The sequence below is a fragment of the Protobothrops mucrosquamatus genome, unplaced genomic scaffold, assembly GCF_001527695.2.
Source record: "Protobothrops mucrosquamatus isolate PMUCROS unplaced genomic scaffold, P.Mucros_1.0 scaffold14, whole genome shotgun sequence".
Classification (NCBI taxonomy): domain Eukaryota; kingdom Metazoa; phylum Chordata; class Lepidosauria; order Squamata; family Viperidae; genus Protobothrops; species Protobothrops mucrosquamatus.
In genome coordinates this window covers 251,278-271,375 of record NW_015386401.1, presented here as the reverse complement: position 1 = coordinate 271,375, position 20,098 = coordinate 251,278, and the positions used below count along the sequence as shown (strand labels likewise).

Below are 20,098 nucleotides of genomic sequence, written 5' to 3'. Positions count from 1 at the left end.
AGAATTCCTCAGCCAGGCACGCTGGCTGAGGAATTCTGGGAGTTGAAGTCCACAAGTCATAAAAGGGCCAAGTTTGAAGACCCCTAGCTTAGAGCTTCAGGTTTTCTGTTCTGTTTTTCTAGCTGCCTCAGAATAAGGCATCCAATCTTCTATCCCTGTTTTCATTTGAGAGAGCAGGAAAAAGCTGGCTTCAGGCCTTTTGTGATCATGAGCCCATGTCTGAAAAAAGGTTCGGGGAAGGTTCTCACGAGTCTCCAGCCCATCTTCGTCCCTGCTTAGCATCTGTTCTTTGACTTTTGCAGGTAGACTGCGCCTCAAGAAGTAAAAGTTCGCCCAGCACCAGCCCCACACAGGCCTCTCGGACCCGCAAACATGGCGCTGTGATAGAAAGCTTTGTTAACCACGCCCCTGGGGTTTTTTCGGGAACGTTTTCTGGTATGTCTGTGTTCCATTTCTCTTGTCTGCCCCATAAGAGGAAATATGGGTTGATGGTAATACATGCAAGCTTCAGAGTCCCATACATGCAAGCTTCAGAGTCCCACAGGGGCTCTGGCTGGGGAATTCTGGGAGTTGAAGTCCACCCATCTTAAAGTCGCCAAGGTTGAGAAACAGTGGATTAGTTAGAGCAGTGGTTCTCAACCTGTGGGTCGGGACCCCATTTGGGGTCGATCGACCATTTCATGGGGGCCACCAAGCAAGGCTGTCCGCCATTTTTTTTGTCCGCCATTTTTTTCCCCCTTTTCCGGCGGGTGCCTTACCTCCCTTGGGCTGGGCCAGCTGGTGGTCGGCCTGCTCCGTCTCTGCCGCTTGCCAGCTACGCCTCGGCCAGCGCAGGGGGCAGAACCACGCATGCGCAGCGCTCCCGGGCAGGGAAAGTCCTCGACTTACGACCGGTTGGGTAATCCTCGACTTACGACCGGTTTAGTCCTCGACTTACGACCGGTTTAGTCCTCGACCTACGACCGGTTGGGGTCGCGGCATTAAAAAGGTGGAGAACCACTGAGTTAGAGAAACTAATCAAATTTCCAGTGCTAGCCTAGGTTTATATTCTCCCAGGAAATACTGCAGCTGCATCTGACAGGTTTATCCTTATTTAAGCTAAAGGAGTTTTTGTTTTTCGCCCCCAGCCTGTGGAACTCATTGTCTCTTGATGGCTGCAGAACCTGTTCAGCTTGCAAAAGATGCCGTTGTTATCATTAGGCCAAACAGCAGTCCATCCATGATAAATGGAGACTTCAAAATTGTTCCCCCCCCCCCATTTTTTTTAAAAGAAACCTTCTATAGAAAAAGTTCTGCTGTAAGTGAAAATAACATTTGGCTTAAAGAAGAAAAAAAAGTGGCATGTTTTGCTTTCTATTACAAAAAAGTTGAATAATAACTTCGACTGGGAGGCAAGGGGCCTCGTGAATGCAAGCAGCCTATCAGCAGATTCCTTGCTGGAGGGTTGGCCCTGTCCAATGCCTGCCATGTTCCTTGGCCCATAGACCTGCCAGCTGTGCCTACAGACATGAAGGAGGGGCAGGATCTGGCCCCTTAAGAGAAGAAAGTTTGCTGATCCTTCCCCTACAGGACTAGCAACTTGGCTTGTTAGAAAAGCCACCAGAGATTAAACATTTTGAAAAAAAATCTCACTACAATATATAGCAGTGTTTTTCAACCTTAGGCACTTTAAGATGTGTGGACTTCAACTCCCAGAATTCTGGGAGTTGAAGTCCATACATCTTAAAGTGCTTAAGTTTGAAAAACATTGCTATAAACCAGAGGTCTTCAAACTTGGCCCTTTTATGACTTGTGGACTTCAACTCCCAGAATTCCTCAGCCAGGCATGCTGGCTGAGGAATTCTGGAAGTTGAAGTCCACAAGTCACAAAAGGGCCAAGTTTGAAGACCCCTGCTATAAACCAATACTGCTGGGTTTCCCCCACAATAGATTGGATGCGCTGCTACAACCTTTTCTGCTTCTCCTTCCATCCTGCAGGCACTTTGCACCCCAACTGCCAAGACAGCAGCGGGAGGCCGCGCCGAGACATCGGCACCATCCTGCAGATCCTCAACGACCTCCTGAGTGCCACGCGGCACTACCAGGGCATGCCCCAGTCGCTGACGCAGCTGCGGTGCCAGACGCAGTGCTCCTTGTCCACCCCTTCCCTGGATCTCAACAACCACACTACCTCAGAAAGAACGGCAGCTGCTGCTAACCAGCCCTTGCACTTGGGGGTCCAGTGCCCGAGCCAAGCAGCCACTTGCAAGCCCACTGGTGAGTCCACAAACCTTGATTTTGGGGGTCCCCCCCCCCTTTGTTTCTCCCTTCCCTGTCTTTCTTAGTCATCCAGGGAGGTGAAGATTGGTCTCTGAGCAGAACAGAAAGTCTTGGGTGGGTGGAGCTTGGGGGCGGGGCTTATTCTTGGGAGGGGCATGTGCAAAAATGGTGGTGGGATTCAAATATCTGAACAACCGGTTCTCGGTTTGGGATGCCGCTTCCGGAAGTCCATTCTGGGCCTGGGCAACAAAAAATTAGCTACCGGTTCTGCCAAAGTGGTGTGAACCCGCTGAATCCCACCTCTGGGCAGGATCAGTTATTGTTTTTGGGTTGGGACTGTCCTAATTTTGCAAGAGTTTAGAGCAGCATCTGTGGAATATCCAGGATTGTTTTTGTTACGGTATTATAAGTACTCCTCAACTTACGACCATTCGTTTAGCGACTGTTCAGAGTTACGACAGCACTCAAAAAAATGACCTCTCCTCATACTTAAACAACTGTCACAACATCCCGCGATCAAAATTCAGGCGTTTTGGCAACCGGCATCTATTTAGAACGGTGGCAGCATCCCAGGATCATGTGATCCCCATTTATTTTTTAAAGTTATATGTCACTCATCTCACCCTGAAAAGCGACCCTGGGTGGCTTATAATTAAGATCAACCTTCCCCGCCAGCGTACGATAAGCCAAATCGGTGGGAGAAGCCAGATTCACTGAACAACTGTGGTTAAAAAAAGATTGTAAAATGGGGCGTGACCCACTTAATGTCTGCCTCACATTGACAAGAGTTCTGGTATCCCAATTGTGGTCATAAGTTGAGGATTAGCAGCATTGTTATTTGCAGCAGCATTAAAGTAGTTGCGATTAACTTATTTACTTGTAATAAATGGGGCTCAATCTGGAACGTCTGAAAGGGGGTGAACTTGGGTGCCTGTAAGGTTGAAAAAAGAGTTTGGGGAATCCTAGTTTGGAGAAACAATGGTTTAAGTTGGAACTTTGAGCTCTTTGTTTTACATCGTTTTACCCCTGCCTTCGGATTTCCAGCATTGTGACATTGGGCAATGGAGAGGAATAGACTGCCAGAGAAACTTAAGCTGCAGTGAACTTTTTTGAATGATTTAATTGGATTCGTATGCTGAATTCCTCAGGCGGGGTAGAACTGGTGCGATTCGTTGTTACTCATCCAGAAAAATTGCCTGAAAGGCGGAAAAAGTGGGCTTCCCTGTATAAACCAGTCTTACCCCTGATGTAATTTTTTTTTTTGCTGAATTCTGCTGTTTTACTGAATCCTTTGCCAAAGAAAGTTTATGGATGGGTGGGGTTTTTTTTGTTTGTTTGTTGGTTTGTTTGTTGGGAAATCTAAAAAAGGCCAGGAAGTGCCAGTCATTACCAGAGTTGCAGGATGCCCCGAAGGAAGGGACTCAATAAACCATAGAGTGCTGTCACCGTGATACATTCATGAGGAAGCGGCTGAATGCCTTAGCCATGATGAACATTTGTGAGAATGACAGCAAGCAGTAGGCACGCTCTGTCTCAGGGGTCTTCAAACTTGGCCCTTTTCTGACTTGTGGACTTCAACTCCCAGAATTCCTCAGCCAGGCTGAGGAATTCTGGGAGTTGAAGTCCACAAGTCAGAAAAGGGCCAAGTTTGAAGACCCCTGCTCTATCTGAAATGAGATGCCTGTTATCTGTAACTCTTATCTGAAATAAGCAGGATGCCTGTCTATCCCAATAGTTGGAATATTGTAAATTATATGGGGGTATTGTATTTCAGGCCCCTTTTCAGCTGTAGCTCAAAAAATAGGAGCTATGTGGACTTAACGATTAATTTTTCCGGAGGTATGACCTTATTCTCAGAATTCTTGGATGTGTATTGCATCAGTTCCCTTCCTGGAAAATAACAACCGCCTCCGCATGTTATGGTTCTCACAACCGAGTCTATTTCTCCAACATGCAATTAGCTTTCTTCCTCTCATGAGTATGTGTGGCAGTATACAACCCTGTGAGGTAGGATAGTTTGTGATCTGGGCCTTGTGGTCTTGGTTTTCTGGATCGCCTCGTCTAGCAACTTGAAGATGTCTGGAGTTCAACTCCCAAAATTCCAGCATGTTGACTGAGGAATTCTGGGAGTTGAAGTCCAGACATCTCCCAAGTTCTGAGATTGAGAAACACTGTTTGAGTGTGATCTTGACTGATGAAATATTATTGGTTTGTCATTTTTTAAGTATAGGTGTTTTTACGTTTGTTTGCTTTGTGGGAGCTCTGGCATACGTGTCAAAGAGTGTCTTGCTTTGGTCCCTGCCCCAAATGTCAGCTCTTCCTGCAGGTGTGCAAAACCTCTACCCCATAATCCACTCCAGCCCAAAATGCAATAAAGGAACTGTGAAATACGACCTACATTTCCTTTCTTTCAAGATCAGCCCAACACTTCCTCCTGTTTTTCTCATTGGCCTTGGCTGAAGTCCAAAAGCACAGCCTGAGTTGATTATTTCTTGGGAAAGGAGGCCACCAGGAAATTCAAAACTAGATTTCCTGCTGAGGAATGAAAAAAAAATCTTCCTCTTCAATATCACTGCTGAGTCCCGTAAGGGAGATAGGGCGGTATACAAATCTAAATAATAATAATAATAAACCTGCTAGGGTATGTTCTTGAAAGTCAGGAATTAAATGTGACTTACCTGTGGCATGAACTCGGACAGTAAATAAATGCTGGTTTAGAGCAGTGTTTCTCAACCTCAGCAACCTTTCAAGATAAGTGAATTTCAAATCCCAGAATTCCCCAGCCAGCATGCTGGTTTAGAGCCACCCCGAGCTCTCCCTCTGAATTTTTTGCAACTAAGTTATTCCATCCATCAACCTCCTTTATTAACTGTTTATCAGGATTAATAAGGCCTAGGTCACTGGCACCCTGAAGCATAATGGAACAATAGATTATCTATTTGCTTTTGCTAATAGATGGCATTAACTCATTGCCTGCCCAGGAGACCTTAAATTTGTCTTCCGTCAAGACTTTTGATTACTATTTTATCAACTTCGAATTTGCATATATGTAAATAGACTGCCTGTTGCTTAGTGGAGAAATGATAGCTGGATTAAAGTCTGCAATTTGATTCCCACTCTTTCTTCACCACTGTTCAGTGAGTGTGTTTGTATGTGTGAAAACAGTCCTTTCCCCATTCATACTTCCCTCCTCCTCCTGTGTGTTTGTGGGCATCTTTTCCACTGGAAAGTGAAATATGGCTTTTATTTTTTATTTTGCTTGACATGGCGTGGGTTTGGGAATAGAGAGGGCAAGTAAGTGATAATAAAAGACGCATTTGTTTGAAACAGGCAGGGTCGTTAAAGCTTCTACAATCCGAATCTCCTTTAAGGTTCCTTGATGACAGAGGCTGAGTTTGAAAGAAAGTATGGGAATTGTAGTCCCAGCCTATCTAGAGCAGGGGTCTCCAACCTTGGCCACTTTAAAGCTGGCTGAGGAATTCTGGGAGTTGAAGTCCACAAGTCTTAAAGTGGCCAGGTTGAGGACCCCTGATCTAGAGGACTTTAAGTTGGAGAAATTAGTGACTTCAAAATATTTGCACATCTAAATCCATCTCTACTGTCGGCCCTAGAATTCAGGTTTGGGTCTACTTGGTTTGAAAAACCTGAAGTGGACAATTCATAGGTTTTAGTGCTCTGAACACTGAATTTCTCAACCTTGGCCACTTTAAGACTTGTGGACTTCAACTCCCAGAATGCCTTAGCCCATTACATGCCATCAAGTTGGTTTTGACTCCTATTGGCCTTTATTGGTCTTCGCATCATGTATAGTAGACTAATTTGAGCCTGGTCATTTGTGCCTCGAGTGAGAATTCTGAATGGATTTGTTTGATGATCTGCTTCCTGGCTGTCGATAGTATTCTCAGGAGTCTTCTCCAATACCAGATTTCAAAAAATCCCTGTCTTTTTCAGAATCCAACTTTAGCATCTGTGGCGTGTCAGAAGAAGAACAAATAACATTGCATGATTCCGAATATCTTTTTCAACTATGCTAATCGCTGGAGCAGACTCCTACATTTTTAAATGTTTGCAGGAGAGAGAAACTAGGCTGAGGAGAACTTTTTTTATTCTGTAATTGGTAGGAGAAGGCCCCAATGGGCAAGTTTCTCTGCTCCATAGTAGCAAAGCTGGAATAGGAACATTTTGGGTAAAGAGAACCAGCCTCTTTTCTGGGGCAGGAGCCAAAAATTATGTAGCAGAACGGGAAGGAGCAATAAGAGCTAGCCATTTTCTGCTGGGGACAGAAAGAAAAGGGAGAACAGGAGTCCCAGGCCTTTCCTTGCCTCCTGTTCTTGGCTTTGGGTTGTAGACTCTTATTTTTTCTCAGACTAAAAATGACAGGAAAGTAAAGGGTCTCAGAATAACATAGTTGGAAGGGACCTTGGAGGTCTTCTAGTCCAACCCCCTGCTCAAGCTGGAGACCCTAAATCAGTGATGGCGAACCTTTTAGAGACCGAGTGCCCCAAAAATGGCCCCGCCCCCGCTCCACCCCCTGCCCCGCCCCCACCCCGCCCACCTGCCCACAGGGCCACTCACTGCCTCCAGGGCCCACCGCAGATCGCCCAGGCAGCCCAGCAGCGCCATGGCGGCCACGCCCTCTGCCCACGCCCCGCAGCATCAACTGTGTGCAATGAGGCGTGAGAGCAGAGTCTTGTCTACGTTGCCTGGCTGCCATGTTCTTGGCTGCGCTGCTCCGTGTGGGCCACATTCAGGGGCGACTCTCTTCCAGGGGGGCTGCTGGTGAGGACGGGGTCGTGGGGGGGAGGCGAGGCTGGGGCAATGGCACATGTGCCCACAGAGAGGGCTCCGAGTGCCGCCTCTGACAAACGTGCCATAGGTTCGCCACCACTGCCCTAAACCATTTCAGACAAATGGCTGTCCATTCTCTTCTTAAAAACTTCCAGTGTTGGAGCATTCACAGCTTCTGGAGGCAGGTTGTTCCACTGGTTGATTTTTCTCACTGTCAGGAAGTTTCTCCTCAGTTCTAGGTTGCTTCTCTCCTTGATTAGTTTCCATCCGTTGCTTCTTGTCCTGCCTTCAGGCGCTTTGGAAAAATAGGTTAATCCCCTCTTCTTTGGGCTTGTAAGGGCCTTCTCCATTATCGTTTTGCAGCCATTTTGGCTGCATGGTGTTGGGTAGCTATCCGAAGCAAGAAAAATATTTTCTGAACCATAACAGAGAGACCAGTGAACTTGACTTAACATCTCAACCTCTGGGCCACTTTTAAGATGTGCGGACTTCAATTCCCAGAATTCCCCAGTCAGCAAATGAGGCTGGCTGAAGAATTCCGGGTGTTGATCCACCCATCTTAAAGTGCTTAACGCTACAGACCGTCCTTGACTTACAACCATTCATTTAACAAACGTTCAAAATTACAACTGAAAAAAGCGACATGACCCAGTCCTCGGACTTAACGACAGTTGCAAAATCCCTGCCGTCAGATTATCAAAATTTGTCTGCTTGGCAACCGACGTGTATTTGTGGCAGTTGCAGCCCTGTGGGGGGGTAATGTGGTCGCCATTTGTGACTTCCCCAGCCAGCTTCCAATAAGCAAAGTCAATGGGGGGAAAGCTGGAATTGCTTAATAGCCTTGCGGTTCACTTAGCACTTGCAGTGATTCGCTTAACAAGCACGGCAACAAAGATCGTAAAATCAAGCACGGTTCACTTAACGTCAGACCTGCTTAGCCATGGAAATTCTGGTCCCAATTGCGTAAGTCGAGGACTATCTGTATTATGGCTGAATTCCAAGAGGTGAGAAATGGCGCTGAGCTCTTAAATCTTTGCTTAGAAAAGGACTGCTCCTGCATCCAAAGTGAGAAAGGGGTTGGGTGAGAAACCCGCAGTGGGCCTTCCTTTGCCCACACGAGTCTGGCCGTGGGCTGGACATTGCAAAACTCTGCTGGTTTCTAAGGCTATCTGGCCTCACCCTTTGTCAAGGGAAGGTGGAGATCCCCTCCCAACCGCCTCCCTGCTTGAGCAACCAGCGGGAACCAGCGAAGGCCGGGAGCCTGCTTGCGTCAGAGCCTGGCTTAGTGTCGTCCGTTTCTCCGCTCCGCTGTTCCCGACGAACGCTGTCACAGAGGAGGCTGTCTGCCTTTCAAGGCCGCCCCAAGGAACCGGCAGCCTCCACTTCCTCCTCTCTGCCTCCCTCCCCCCCCCCCCCCCCCCCATTTTCTGGGAATTCACAGCCTTCCTTTCCCCACCTCCCCCTTTCCCTCTTCTCATGCACCAACGCAGCCCGACTCCTCTGCACACGCAAGCCGGCTGAGCTGCGACGTCACCCCAGCACCTGGGAGGTTGGCAACCACCGAGGCGCTCCTTGACATGGCAATTTTTTAAAAAAAAATTAAAAAAGCAAAAATTAACAAGTGAGATGGCCCAGTTCCCGGGCCGGCAGATGCCACCTGCCTGAAACCCAAAAGCAAAACGGTTGCAACTAGAGAGGGGAGCCACGTTTTAAAAGGGTGCTGCAAAGGAAGTGCGGTTGTGCTGCATGCTTCCTTTGCTGTTTCTGCCTTTGCACCTTGAATGCTGCTTAGTCTCTGGTTCCTATCTGTCCCACGCCCTCCCAAAGCAACATTGGTGCACGCACACACACACACCGGCAGTATTTTTTCTTTTCCCCAACAAGGGCCCCAGAATGAATGGGGAAGGGAGGGACGGAAGGAAGGAAGGGAGGAACTGGAGAAAGGAGATTTTGAAATCACAAATGCTGCATTGAGCACTTTGTTAACACACACACGGTCACACACACACACAAACACTGTTTGGGCAGTTGTCTACAGCCAAGTGGGAGAGATGCACAAACCAGTTCTGGGGAGGGGGGGGGAAAGCTCTGTACCTGCTCCATTATATTGTGCCGGGGTGGTGGTGGTGGTGGTGACAGCCCTTGGGGCGGATCGCATTTTTCATAGACACAAATTAAGGAAACAAAGACCCTTTTCTTGTTCTTTGTTTTTTTAACCTTTTTTTGGCCTGTTTATTGGTATAGATGGGAGCATGGCTTCTGGCCTGCAGAGGGAAGTTAAGCGTGAGGAAAGAGGCCATCTCTGAGCATAAGCAGAGTGCAGTGCCCTTCAGTTGATCTGAAATCATTTTGATTGCCAAACAGAAGGGGTTCACTGCCGGTCATCAGCTTGGGTTGGTTTCAAACAGGGGAAAGTTAACATTTCCCAATTAGATATTTACTTGGTAAGAGAAGAGATTGTGACCCCCTGAGTTGTTGACATCCAGACCTTCCTTCCTCCCTCCCTCCCTCAAATATAGCCAACTTTCATCCCTTCCAGTCCTCCATTTAATTCTCCCTCTCCCTGTTGTATTGAATATAATTAGGGAATAACTGGAGGGCAAACTCCATCTACCTCCCTTCTTGAGGATTCACTTTCATTTCATTTCATGTGACCTTTGCTCACAGTTGTGGTTATTTTCATCAGGCTAAGCTACTACAACTACAGCAATATGGAGGCTTTGGGGAATCCCAAATCCAGAGACTCCTTTTTCTTTTTTTTCTTTTTCTTTTTGATACTCTGTATGCAAAATGAGAGGAATATTCCCCGGTTCTGCTTCAATAAACTATAGGTAGTCCTTGACTTACGGCCACAATTGGCAGCAGAACCTCTGCTGCTAAGTGATGTGGTTGTTAAACTAGGCCTCTGGTGAGAACAGTTAACAAAAATGCAGGGTCTTTGGGATCGCAGAGGAGGAAGGAGAGAGGAATAGGGCAGAACACACGAAATCCGTGTGTTACTCCATTTGCTTTGCACGCTTAGGGATGGGAAAGGGTCTTCTCAGAAAAAGAGGCGATTGCACTCAGGGGCGTGAAAAGGCCTGGAATGCTTTTCTGCATCCTTGAGAGAGCAGAGGGTAAAAATGCTTGGAATGGCTGTGCAAAGTGATTTGGCAAAGAGATGGGTCTGGCCCCATGGTGGGAGGTTGTTGGGAAGGGTGGGAGATGTGTCTGCAGGAAGACTGTGGTGGGAAGGTTTCGTAGCAGTTCTGAGAATCTTAGCTGGTCAGGATTACTTCAAGCTGAGAAGAGAATCAGCCTCTCTCATATTACGCCATTTCCCCCCCCCCCCTCCTTGTTTTGGGATGGTTTCTAACCATTGGCTCAGCTTTACGCTGACCTCTGACTATAATGAAGATTTGAATTGAATTCAGTTCAGTTCAACTGATTGATTTCGATTTGAGTGTCGTAGGCTTTACATGTGCGTGGAGGCCCTACTTTAGTGTTCAAAAGCATGATGGGAGTCGTAGTTCAGGGGCACTTGTAGTCTGGTTATTTGAATATCGCTGTTAGCTAATTGTGCAACGCAAAAAGGACTGGTCACATTGTCTCAGTTTCCCCATTCCTGGGGTTGCGACAGCTTTTCCCAACCTGACTAAGTCCCAGATGCTTGGACTTCAACTCCCAGAATTCCCTAGTCCAGGGGTAGGCAACCTTGGCTCTTTTATGACTCGTGGACTTCAACTCCCAGAATTCCTGAGCCAGCATGGCTCAGCATGGAAACCTCTCCATTTCTCCTCAGCATGGCTGGCTCAGGAATTCTGGGAGTTGAAGTCCACGAGTCATAAAAGAGCCAAGGTTGCCTACCCTTGCCCTAGTCAGATGGGCCGTGGCTGAGAATTCTGGGAGTTGAAGTCTAGTCCCCTCACAGTGACCCAGTTTGGGAACACTGCATGACAGGGCCAGGTTAAGATTGAGGAGATCCCAGTTCAAATCCTCCTGTCCACCATAAAACTGACTGGGGGGATGCTCCAATTAAAGTGTCGATGAAAGAAATGAATCCGCTCTTCTCTTCCACCATCACCCCCACACACTCCACCACATTGATCAGCCTGTCCACCGAGTCAAGTATTTCTCTCCTGGGGGCGTTTGCACACTTGTGGTCTCTTCGGGTGAATTCCTCCAAAATAAATGCCGCCTCCAGCTTCTGTCCTGCCTGTCACCTTCTGCGCTTTAGGGCATGAGATCAGCTAGTAACAGTGGTTCTCAACCTGTGGGTCGGGACCCCATTTGGGGTCGATCGACCATTTCACGGGGGTCGCCAAGCAAGGCTGTCTGCCATTTGTTTTGTCTGCCATTTGTTTTGTCCGCCATTTTTTCCCCCTTTTCCGGCGGGTGCCTTACCTCCCTTGGGCTGGGCCAGCTGGTGGTCGGCCTGCTCCGTCTCTGCCGCTTGCCAGCTACGCCTCGGCCGGCGCAGGGGGCGGAACCACGCATGCGCGGCGCTCCCAGGCAGGGAAAGTCCTCAACTTACAACCGGTTGGGTAGTCCTCGACTTACGACCGGTTTAGTCCTCGACTTACGACCGGTTTAGTCCTCGACTTACGACCGGTTGGGGTCGCGGCATTAAAAAGGTTGAGAACCACTGAGCTAGTTAATTCTTCACATGCTTGGCTACTTTGGGCCTGCCAAAGCTGGCCTAGCGTGGCCGTTCTCTCACATGCGTGTTTACTCCTTTTTCCTGATTCCGGGGCCCATCAGAGATGCCTATTTTGACATGACTTTTTCTCATTGTCATTCTGGGGAGGGAAATGAAAGGTTTAAATAATGGTAGAATAAAAAGAATGGTGTTCTGTGATTTCAGGTTTCAGCTCTTAAGCAAAAACTGAGGTTTAAATACAGGTAGTCCTTGACTTATGACCATAATGGAGTCCCAATGTTTCTGTGGTGAGTTTTGCCCTGTCTTACGACCATTCTTACCACGGCTGTTAAGTGAATCTGCCTTCCCCATTGACCGTGCTTGTCAGAAGGTCGTAAAAGGGGATCACATGACCCCGGGGCACTGCAACCGTCATAACTCGATTTTGATCACGTGACCATGGTGTTGCTGCAGCGGTCTTAAGTGTAAAAGCCAGCCATAAGTCACTTTTTTAGTGCCAATGTAATTTCAAATGGTCACTAAACGAACTGTTGTAAGTTGAAGACTACCTGTAATGGCAGAATTTCAGGCTTCAGCTTTTTAGCAAAGCCTTCTCCTTTCCGCCTTAACTCCCCCTTTTATTATGTGTGTGTGTATACATACACACACACACATACACACACACATACATACTCTCGCCTTGGTGCCCCTAGCAGGAGACCCTTGGAAAGAAAGGGCCACGGCCAAGTATTGTTTGAGTGGTTTCCACTTTCTTTTGTCTCATTTGTGTAAACGTTCAATTGTTCACCCACCCACGGGCTGCTAAAGCGAGTAGCAAAGAAGAAGAAGAAATTTTCTTTCCAAAAAGCGTCCTCTGTCTCGGAAGCTGGGAGTGGAGTGACTTTGGTTATGTTTAAAAGTGGGGGAAGCCATCTAAACCTGGGAAAGGGTCAGGAAGATGCCCAGTACCATTGTCTATCTACTGTTTCAGCATCCTGACTCTGTTGCCACGGAGATAGTGACCTAGATAAAGCCCCTCCTGGGGCTCAGAGATCTTTTAAATGCATGGGAGGGGATCTCATATGGCAGACCAGGGCCCTTGGGAAAGAAAGTGGCCTGATTTTAACTTAGTTATCCAATATATCCAGGAGGGAAGTGGTCAGCCAAGATAGGCCTATGAAGCTGGAAAGGGGAGCCGAAAAGCAAAAATTCACTTTTGTAGCTCTCCTCCAGCAGCTGATGCGTGTGGTCCTCAACTTGCAACCACAGCTTGGGGCCAGCTACTAAGCAAGGCAGTTAAGCGAGTCACGCCACGTCGCTTTTTGTAAAGGTTGTTAAGCAAATCACTGCAGTTGTTAAGTGAATCACACGGTGGTTAAGCTGATCTAACTGACTTTGCATGTCGGGAGGAGAAAATGAAAATTTATTTATTTATTTATTTAGAAAATTTATACCGCCGCCTACTCGCACATGGCAAGGCTTAACACAGATACCTCAGCCAAATTAGCTAACATCGTCAGTGCGTCAAAGGGAGGCTTGGCTGAAGATTAAGCCCACAGCTAACCTACATCGCTGGGTTGTTGCATGAACAAAAATTCAGCACTGATGGGAAGTATTTTGTGTCCCCTCCCCTCCAAAGGACACACACCTGGAGTACAGGAAAAAAGGCCTGAAGGCTTGCAAGGATTTATTTTTATTTTTTTTTAAGTTTTCTGTTTGTGGTTTCTGTTTCTTGGGCAATGAGAGGGGATGACTGAAATCAAGAGTGTTGTGTTGCATTTCTTTGTTGCATAATGGTCAATGAACTTGGTTCAGTGTGGGTGAATGCACCAGAGAGACAAGACTGGGGACAAGTCACCCTGGATCAGATCTAGCTAGGAGTTGACGCTGCCTTGATGACACATACAGTTAGTCCTCGGCTTAAGACCACAGTTGGAACCAGAATTTCCATTGCTAAGCAAAGCAACTCTTAACTGAGTCACATCCAATTTTGTTAACAACCTTTTTTTTTTTTATTACCACGGCTGTTAAATGAATCACACGGTCGTTAATCAAATCCGGCTTCCCCCATTAACTTTGGCAGAAGCCAGCTGGGAAGGTCCCAAATAGCGATCATGTGACACACACACAGACACACACTCCAGGATGCTGCAACTCTCATAAATACATGCTAGTTGCCAAAAACCTGAATTCTGATTGTGACCGTGGGGGATGTTAAATAGTCCATATGTATGAGGATCAAGTTGTAAACCAAAGAGCCGTTGCAATTTTGAACGGTCACTAAACAAATGGTTGTAAGTCAAGGACTAACTGGGCTTGGACAAGGACTAGTCAATTGCTTGTCAGTCCAGTTGGTACAAGGTAAAAAGAACAGTGGATCTGTATGTGTATGGCAGGGGTCTTCAGACTTGGCCCTTTTATGACTTGTGGACTTCCACTCCCAGAATTCCTCAGCCAGGCACTCTGGCTGAGGAATTCTGGGAATTGAAGTCCACAAGTCATAAAAGGGCCAAGTTTGAAGACCCCTGGTCTATGGAGATTCTCAGCCCATCCAGGTTATAGTTATCCCAAAGATGCTTTTTCATGAGGCAACTGGACTTTCTTGTGGGGTTTTTTTGAAGACATTTCGGTTCTCACCCAACAGCTCTGCCTGGATGGTGGGGAATGGGAGGATTTATACCAGGGGTCTTCAAACGTGGTCCTTTTATGACTTGTGGACTTCCACTCCCAGAATTCCTCAGCCAGCGTGCCTGGCTGAGGAATTCTGGGAGTTGAAGTCCACAAGTCCATAAAAGGGCCACGCTTGAAGACCCCTGATTTATACAGTCAGAGCTGAAGAAGCTTCTTGGATGAGAAGCGAAACGTCTTCAAAGAAAAACAAGAAAGTCCCGTTGCCTCGTGAAAAAAACATCCTTGGGAGTGGATCTGTATCCGGGAGCCCAATATAAAACCCACTTTTTCACCGCTGAATGAGTGAGCGGATTCCATCTCAACTCTTCCTTTTAACAACCTTCGTTTCTCTATGTGTCCCTCCACTTTTAGGCGACCGCTTGCGCCAGACGGAGAACCGCGCCACCCGTTGCAAAGTGGAACGCCTGCAGCTTTTGATGCAGCAAAAACGCCTGCGCCGGAAGGCAAGGAGGGACGCCCGGGCCCCTTACCACTGGCTGCCCAATCGAAAATCCGGCCGCACCAGCAGCAACAGCAGCGTTTCCAGTGAAGGCAGCCTTGATCTAGACTTCGAAGATTCAGTTTGGAAACCCGAAGTCAAAGCGGACATGAAATCCGAATTTGTCGTAGCATAAAAAATAATAAACCTTGGGTAGGGGGAAAATGGCATCTTTTGGGGTGGGCAGGGTGGGGCAGGGCGTGTTGAGGGAGAAAAAAAAAGAATTGAAAGACCATTTAGTAATAATAATAATAATAATACATTTTTTTTTTTGGTCCGTGAGAGCAAAGCTTTTTTTTGGGTGCTTGATTCTAACACAAGACTGGATGGCTGTGGATTGCGTTGCGTGGACCTCGTCTTCAGCTGCACCGAAGTGGATCAGCCCAGCCTTGGAACAGTATTTTCTATTTTCAAAAAAAAAAACCTGTTCTGCTTTTATTTTAAGAACTGAAACAGCTTGGGGGGCAAAAGCAGGCGAGCGAGAGACAATTTGGAAAGCAAGATGGCAAACACATTTCTTGGGGAGAGCTTCCTTTGATTTTGGAAAGAAGGAGAATCTTCAATGGCTGCCTTAGAAAAAAAACGTGTTCAGGAAAAGCCGGACCAGTCATGGATTGAATGGAGAGAGAGAGAGAGAGAAACGAAAAGTTTAACCTTCTGACTTCCTAATTTTATTTTACCATTGGGGATCGGAGGGCCAAAGAGGAAGGGGCGAACCAACCCAAAGGTTTGCGTGGGCTGCTTCCTCCCCACCCGAGCATTGACAAAAGGGTGTGTGTTTGAAACCGGAGGCAGGGTTGTCTCCGAACGCTTCCTCCTTTTTTTTAAAAAAAAAAATTATTATTATTATTTTTTATTTGGGTGACTTTTGTGTAACGGGAAGCGCTGTGCATTCTTCAGACTGAGGGAGGGGCCCCGATGGAGGGTGGGTGGGTCAAAAAAAAGAAAGAAAAGAAATGAGGGTGTATGCTTGTGTGTGTGCGTGCACATGTCTTATCTGTGTGTGTTTCTTTCCCTTCCTGGATATGTAGCATTTCTGAATTATTCTTGATCTGTCCGATCTCCTCTTAAGACCCCACTGGTCTCCCCTTATTCACTTCCAAGGATGTTTTCTGTCACGGGCACTTTAAAGAGGTGTGACTCGTGCAGGGGGGGGGAGGAGAGTTTTGGAGGCGATTCTCAAACAAAACGGAGGAGTAAGGGGATATGGAGTGGGGGGACGCAGGGTAAAGAAATACTGTATGCCCTCAGTTTGAGGGCTTCCTCTCTACTTCACATTGTACAACATGAATGCGAGATACGCAGTTTAAAAAAAAAATAATAATTCTGTGCATTAAAACGTAAGAGGGGATTCTGATCTTGCCTGGTTCTTTTTTGTTTGTTTGTTTTTAAAGAACCAACAAAATATGTTACGAGCTAGGCTGGGGAGAATAAGATTTAAAACCTACCTTGGACAGCTAGAAAGCCGTCTTGTGATATTTCTGTTTTGTTTTTTTTTGCCAACTGCACACAAAAATCAGCCCTAATATATTTGGCTCCTTGGTTCTCCCCGTGACAGAATTCTCACCCGTTCCCCTTTCGTGTTTACCTCATCCGTGTTGGGTAGCTGCTGAGAGAGTTTTCAATGCCTTTTTTTTTTTTTTTTTTAGCCCCTAAAATTGGCCTGCATCCTTGATCCTGCCTTCCCATATCCTCCATGAAAAGACCCAGGCTTTCTGTCCATTCTCAGAGGCCATTTTGCCATGCACAGAAGCCCAAACTACACCCTCTGGTTACAGAGACCAAGTCCTTGTTCTCATCCAATTTTTGTTTTAATTTGTGTGTTTTTTTGTTTTTGTTTTTTAATTTTTCATTAATGGACACAAAAGTAATCTCTGGAAACTTAAATGCTAGGGTATTTTTGTTGTTGCTGATTGACGTTGATGATCTGAGCCAATCATTTTTCATAGGCAGTAGAAATTAGTTCTCATTTTTCTTCGCAGATCTAGCAACCACAAGTACGTTTGTGTATATGTGTGTCTATGTGTGATGTTTTGAGTTTCAAAGAAAAGACTGTGTGTGGAGAATAACTTGGGATCGTCCATAGATCCAACTTTTGAAATAAGGATTTAATCTGCCAAGACCATTTCTATGAAAACCTTATCATGGAGGGCCCCTGCATAAGCATCTCTGGGTCATGATGTGAATATAAACACATGTTTATATTAAAAAAATCACAATTCTCCCTGAAAATAGAATAGAATAGAATGGTGACTCAAAGCTGGATCTTTGGCAAATCATTTTTGACGGCCACATTTCGCATGAATTTCTTTCGAGGTCCCCCAATCAATGAGGTTCCCCAACCTACAATAAACCTAGGTTATGAGAAGAGAAAGTCACAATAACTTTGGTGTGGGTCTCTCTAAGAGCAAATAGGCAATTCCTGACTTGCTTTGTGACCGGCATGGATGGGTGACGTGCCCCTCTTAAGATGCTGGATTGCATTTTTCACAATTGATGAGGGATGAAACAAAGACAGGTTTTCCATCTCCTCTTTCTTTAAACATCTATTCTAGGCCCTTTTTAGTCCCTTCACCCATCCATCCAGGCCAGGGGTAGACAACCTTGGCTCTTTTATGACTCGTGGCCTTCAACTCCCAGAATTCCTGAGCCAGCATGGCTCAGCTTGGAAACCTCCCTGTTCCCTCAGCATGGCTGGCTCAGGAATTCTGGGAGTTGAAGTCCACAAGTCATAAAAGAGCCAAGGTTGCCTACCCCTGATCCAGGCTGAAGAGAAAGATAAGGACTCATTTTCTTTTTCTTTCTATCAAGAGCTGGAAAGTGTCCCTTTTCCCCTTTCTTCAGCCTTCTGTTTCATTTTGAGTTTTCATTTAAGTTGTTTTCTGTCACGGGCACTTTAAAGAGGTGTGACTCGTGCAGGCATTTTGCAGGCATTAAAACATGGGGATTTTGCAGGCATTAAAACATGGGGAAAACCACACTGGGGGGGGGAAAAACAGGCAGGGGTCCCTCTCCGTTTATCATTTTACTCTGGCTGATCCACCATTTCTCATCTCTTTATGCAAACCTTTTCCATAGTTCAGATGATCGGAGCAATGTTGGGGTACAAGAGAGAGACCCACATCTCCATCCATGGCTACCTGCATCTTTGGCCTAGGAATTTGTAACACTACTAAGTACCCAATGTTAATTTTCCCCCTCCTTAAAAAAAAAGAGGCTAATCAAAGCCAGAACAAATCTGTGAAGCAAATGTGTTTTTTGGAGAGAGGCTTTCTTATCAATTACTGTACTCCACTATCTTCCCTCTCGTGGCGGTTGGTGCCTTAAAGCTCTGCTGAGATCAAGAGGCATTCTCAAAAAAAAAAAGGGGTCCTCTTGAGAGGTTGAAGCTGGGATATTCTCTGTTTTCCCCTTTTTGGAGGAAAAATGCACAAAACTTTTTTGTAGCTCGGAAACGCTCTTGCCTCTTCAAACTATGGGCCGTTCTGTGTCCATTACTTTTTGTTTTCCACCATCTATGAAATACAGAGATTTGTGATGAGAGACTAGTCAACTCTTCTGGCTGTCTTAAGAAGTTTATCAAAAGTTTAATTAAACTTGTTTTTCAAAGCTCACCACTCAGATTTGTTGGGGGGGGGAATAGGGTACCCAAGATAGTAGGAGGCAAACTTTGCATTGGAATTTGGCTACGATTTTTGCAGCATTTTATGGTTAGAAGTCAGGTTGAAGACGGGCCTTCTCTCCTTTGTAGATTAATGATAATTCCAGAAACTTCTTAAAAGGAAAACTAAGGTCCTGTAGAGAATGGAAAGTCACATGTTATTCTCCAGATGTGCTGACCAGCTGCTCCAATGAGAGGTGCAGCAACACATCTGGGTGGATCCAACACATTTGGATGATTGAAGTGTTGGGGAGAGCTCATCCAAATAGGATTGTGAAACTAATTTTGGGGTGCCTGCAAGATGGTGTCAGGTTGTTGCTTCCAAATAACTCCACTTATATTTCTCTACGTTGGTCGCCCCAACCTTGTGTTTAGCAAAGATCCAGGGTAGCCCCTTCATCTCATCTTTTGCTTGTATGTTAAGACAATTGCACAGCTGTTCACCTTCCCCACCCTCCGAGGTCACACAAAATTTGCATCTCTTCCTGGAATTTTCTTGCCAACTAAGGGAAGTGGGCCACCGCCCCCCCTCTGGTCAAATTGTGTCATTACACTTCCTCTTTTCTTTCCCCTAGATGTGAAATTTCCTTTGTATGTGATGCTGTAGCGGGATTTTTTTTTTTTTAAGTTTTTAAAATGTTTTTTTAAGTGTGTATTTAAATGTACTACTTTTTTGTATGGTGTGTGAATATATATATATCCTTACTTCCTGCCCCTCCCCACTTCATCCATTTTTTTCCCCACTTGTCACCTGGGGGAGGGGTCAGCTTTTTTTTTCGCCCCATTGCTGAACATTTAGGTAGCAGCAAAAATGAATCCCAGAAGCATTATTTAAAAAAATAATAATAAAGATCCTCCTGTATGTGTGATTTGAAAGAATGTGGGGGAGGGGGTGCGAGGGGAAAACACATAACTTGTTTTATCACCTCATTTAAGTTACCTGTATTAAAAAAAAGAAACTTTTAAAATGATTTAAAAAATAATAAACACAAAATAAAGATTGCTTGAGCCACATTTCGGTTGCAGCCTAAATAATTCTCTTTCGTTTTGGTATGAAATTAAACTGTCAGGGCAAGAGAGGGAAAGACCCTTTTAAACTCCAGCTGTTTTGCCGTGGTATGGTTTAGTCACAAACACACAGGCATAAGTGTGCGTGAGACAGTGTGCCTCATTTCCAATTTTCTCCCCAAGGGTGTGCATGAGGAAGGCATATCTGATCTGGAAACAAATTTCCTTTCCTACGAATTGCGAATAGCAATGATTTATGGTTTTTTATTATTATTATTTACATTCCATCTTTATTATTTTTATAAAAACTCAAGGTAGGAAAAATAACCTTCCTCTGATTTTTCCCCATAACAGCCCTTTGCGATGAGATAGGTTGAGAGAGAGTGATGGTGCAGTCATTCAGCTGGCTTTCATGCCTAAGACGGGACTAGAACTCACCGTCTCCTGGTGATTCACCCAAAGTCACCCAGATGGCTTTCATGCCTAAGACGGGACTAGAACTCACTGTCTCCTGGTGATTCACCCAAAGTCACCCATCCGGCTTTCATGCCTAAGACGGGACTAGAACTCACTGTCTCCTGGTGATTCACCCAAA

General features: G+C 45.9%; 1 protein-coding gene across 1 annotated transcript in view; it reads left to right on the top strand.

Moving 5' to 3' along the window:
- Positions 1–14,970, top strand: part of MIDN (midnolin) — a 30,421-nt gene extending 15,451 nt beyond the window's left edge. Inside the window, exons 5-7 of the mRNA XM_015810711.1 lie at positions 303–435; positions 1,978–2,256; positions 14,708–14,970. Coding sequence (XP_015666197.1) covers positions 303–435; positions 1,978–2,256; positions 14,708–14,970 — 675 coding nt within the window. The remainder of the gene's footprint in view (positions 1–302; positions 436–1,977; positions 2,257–14,707) is intronic.
- Positions 14,971–20,098: the final 5,128 nt, after the last annotated feature.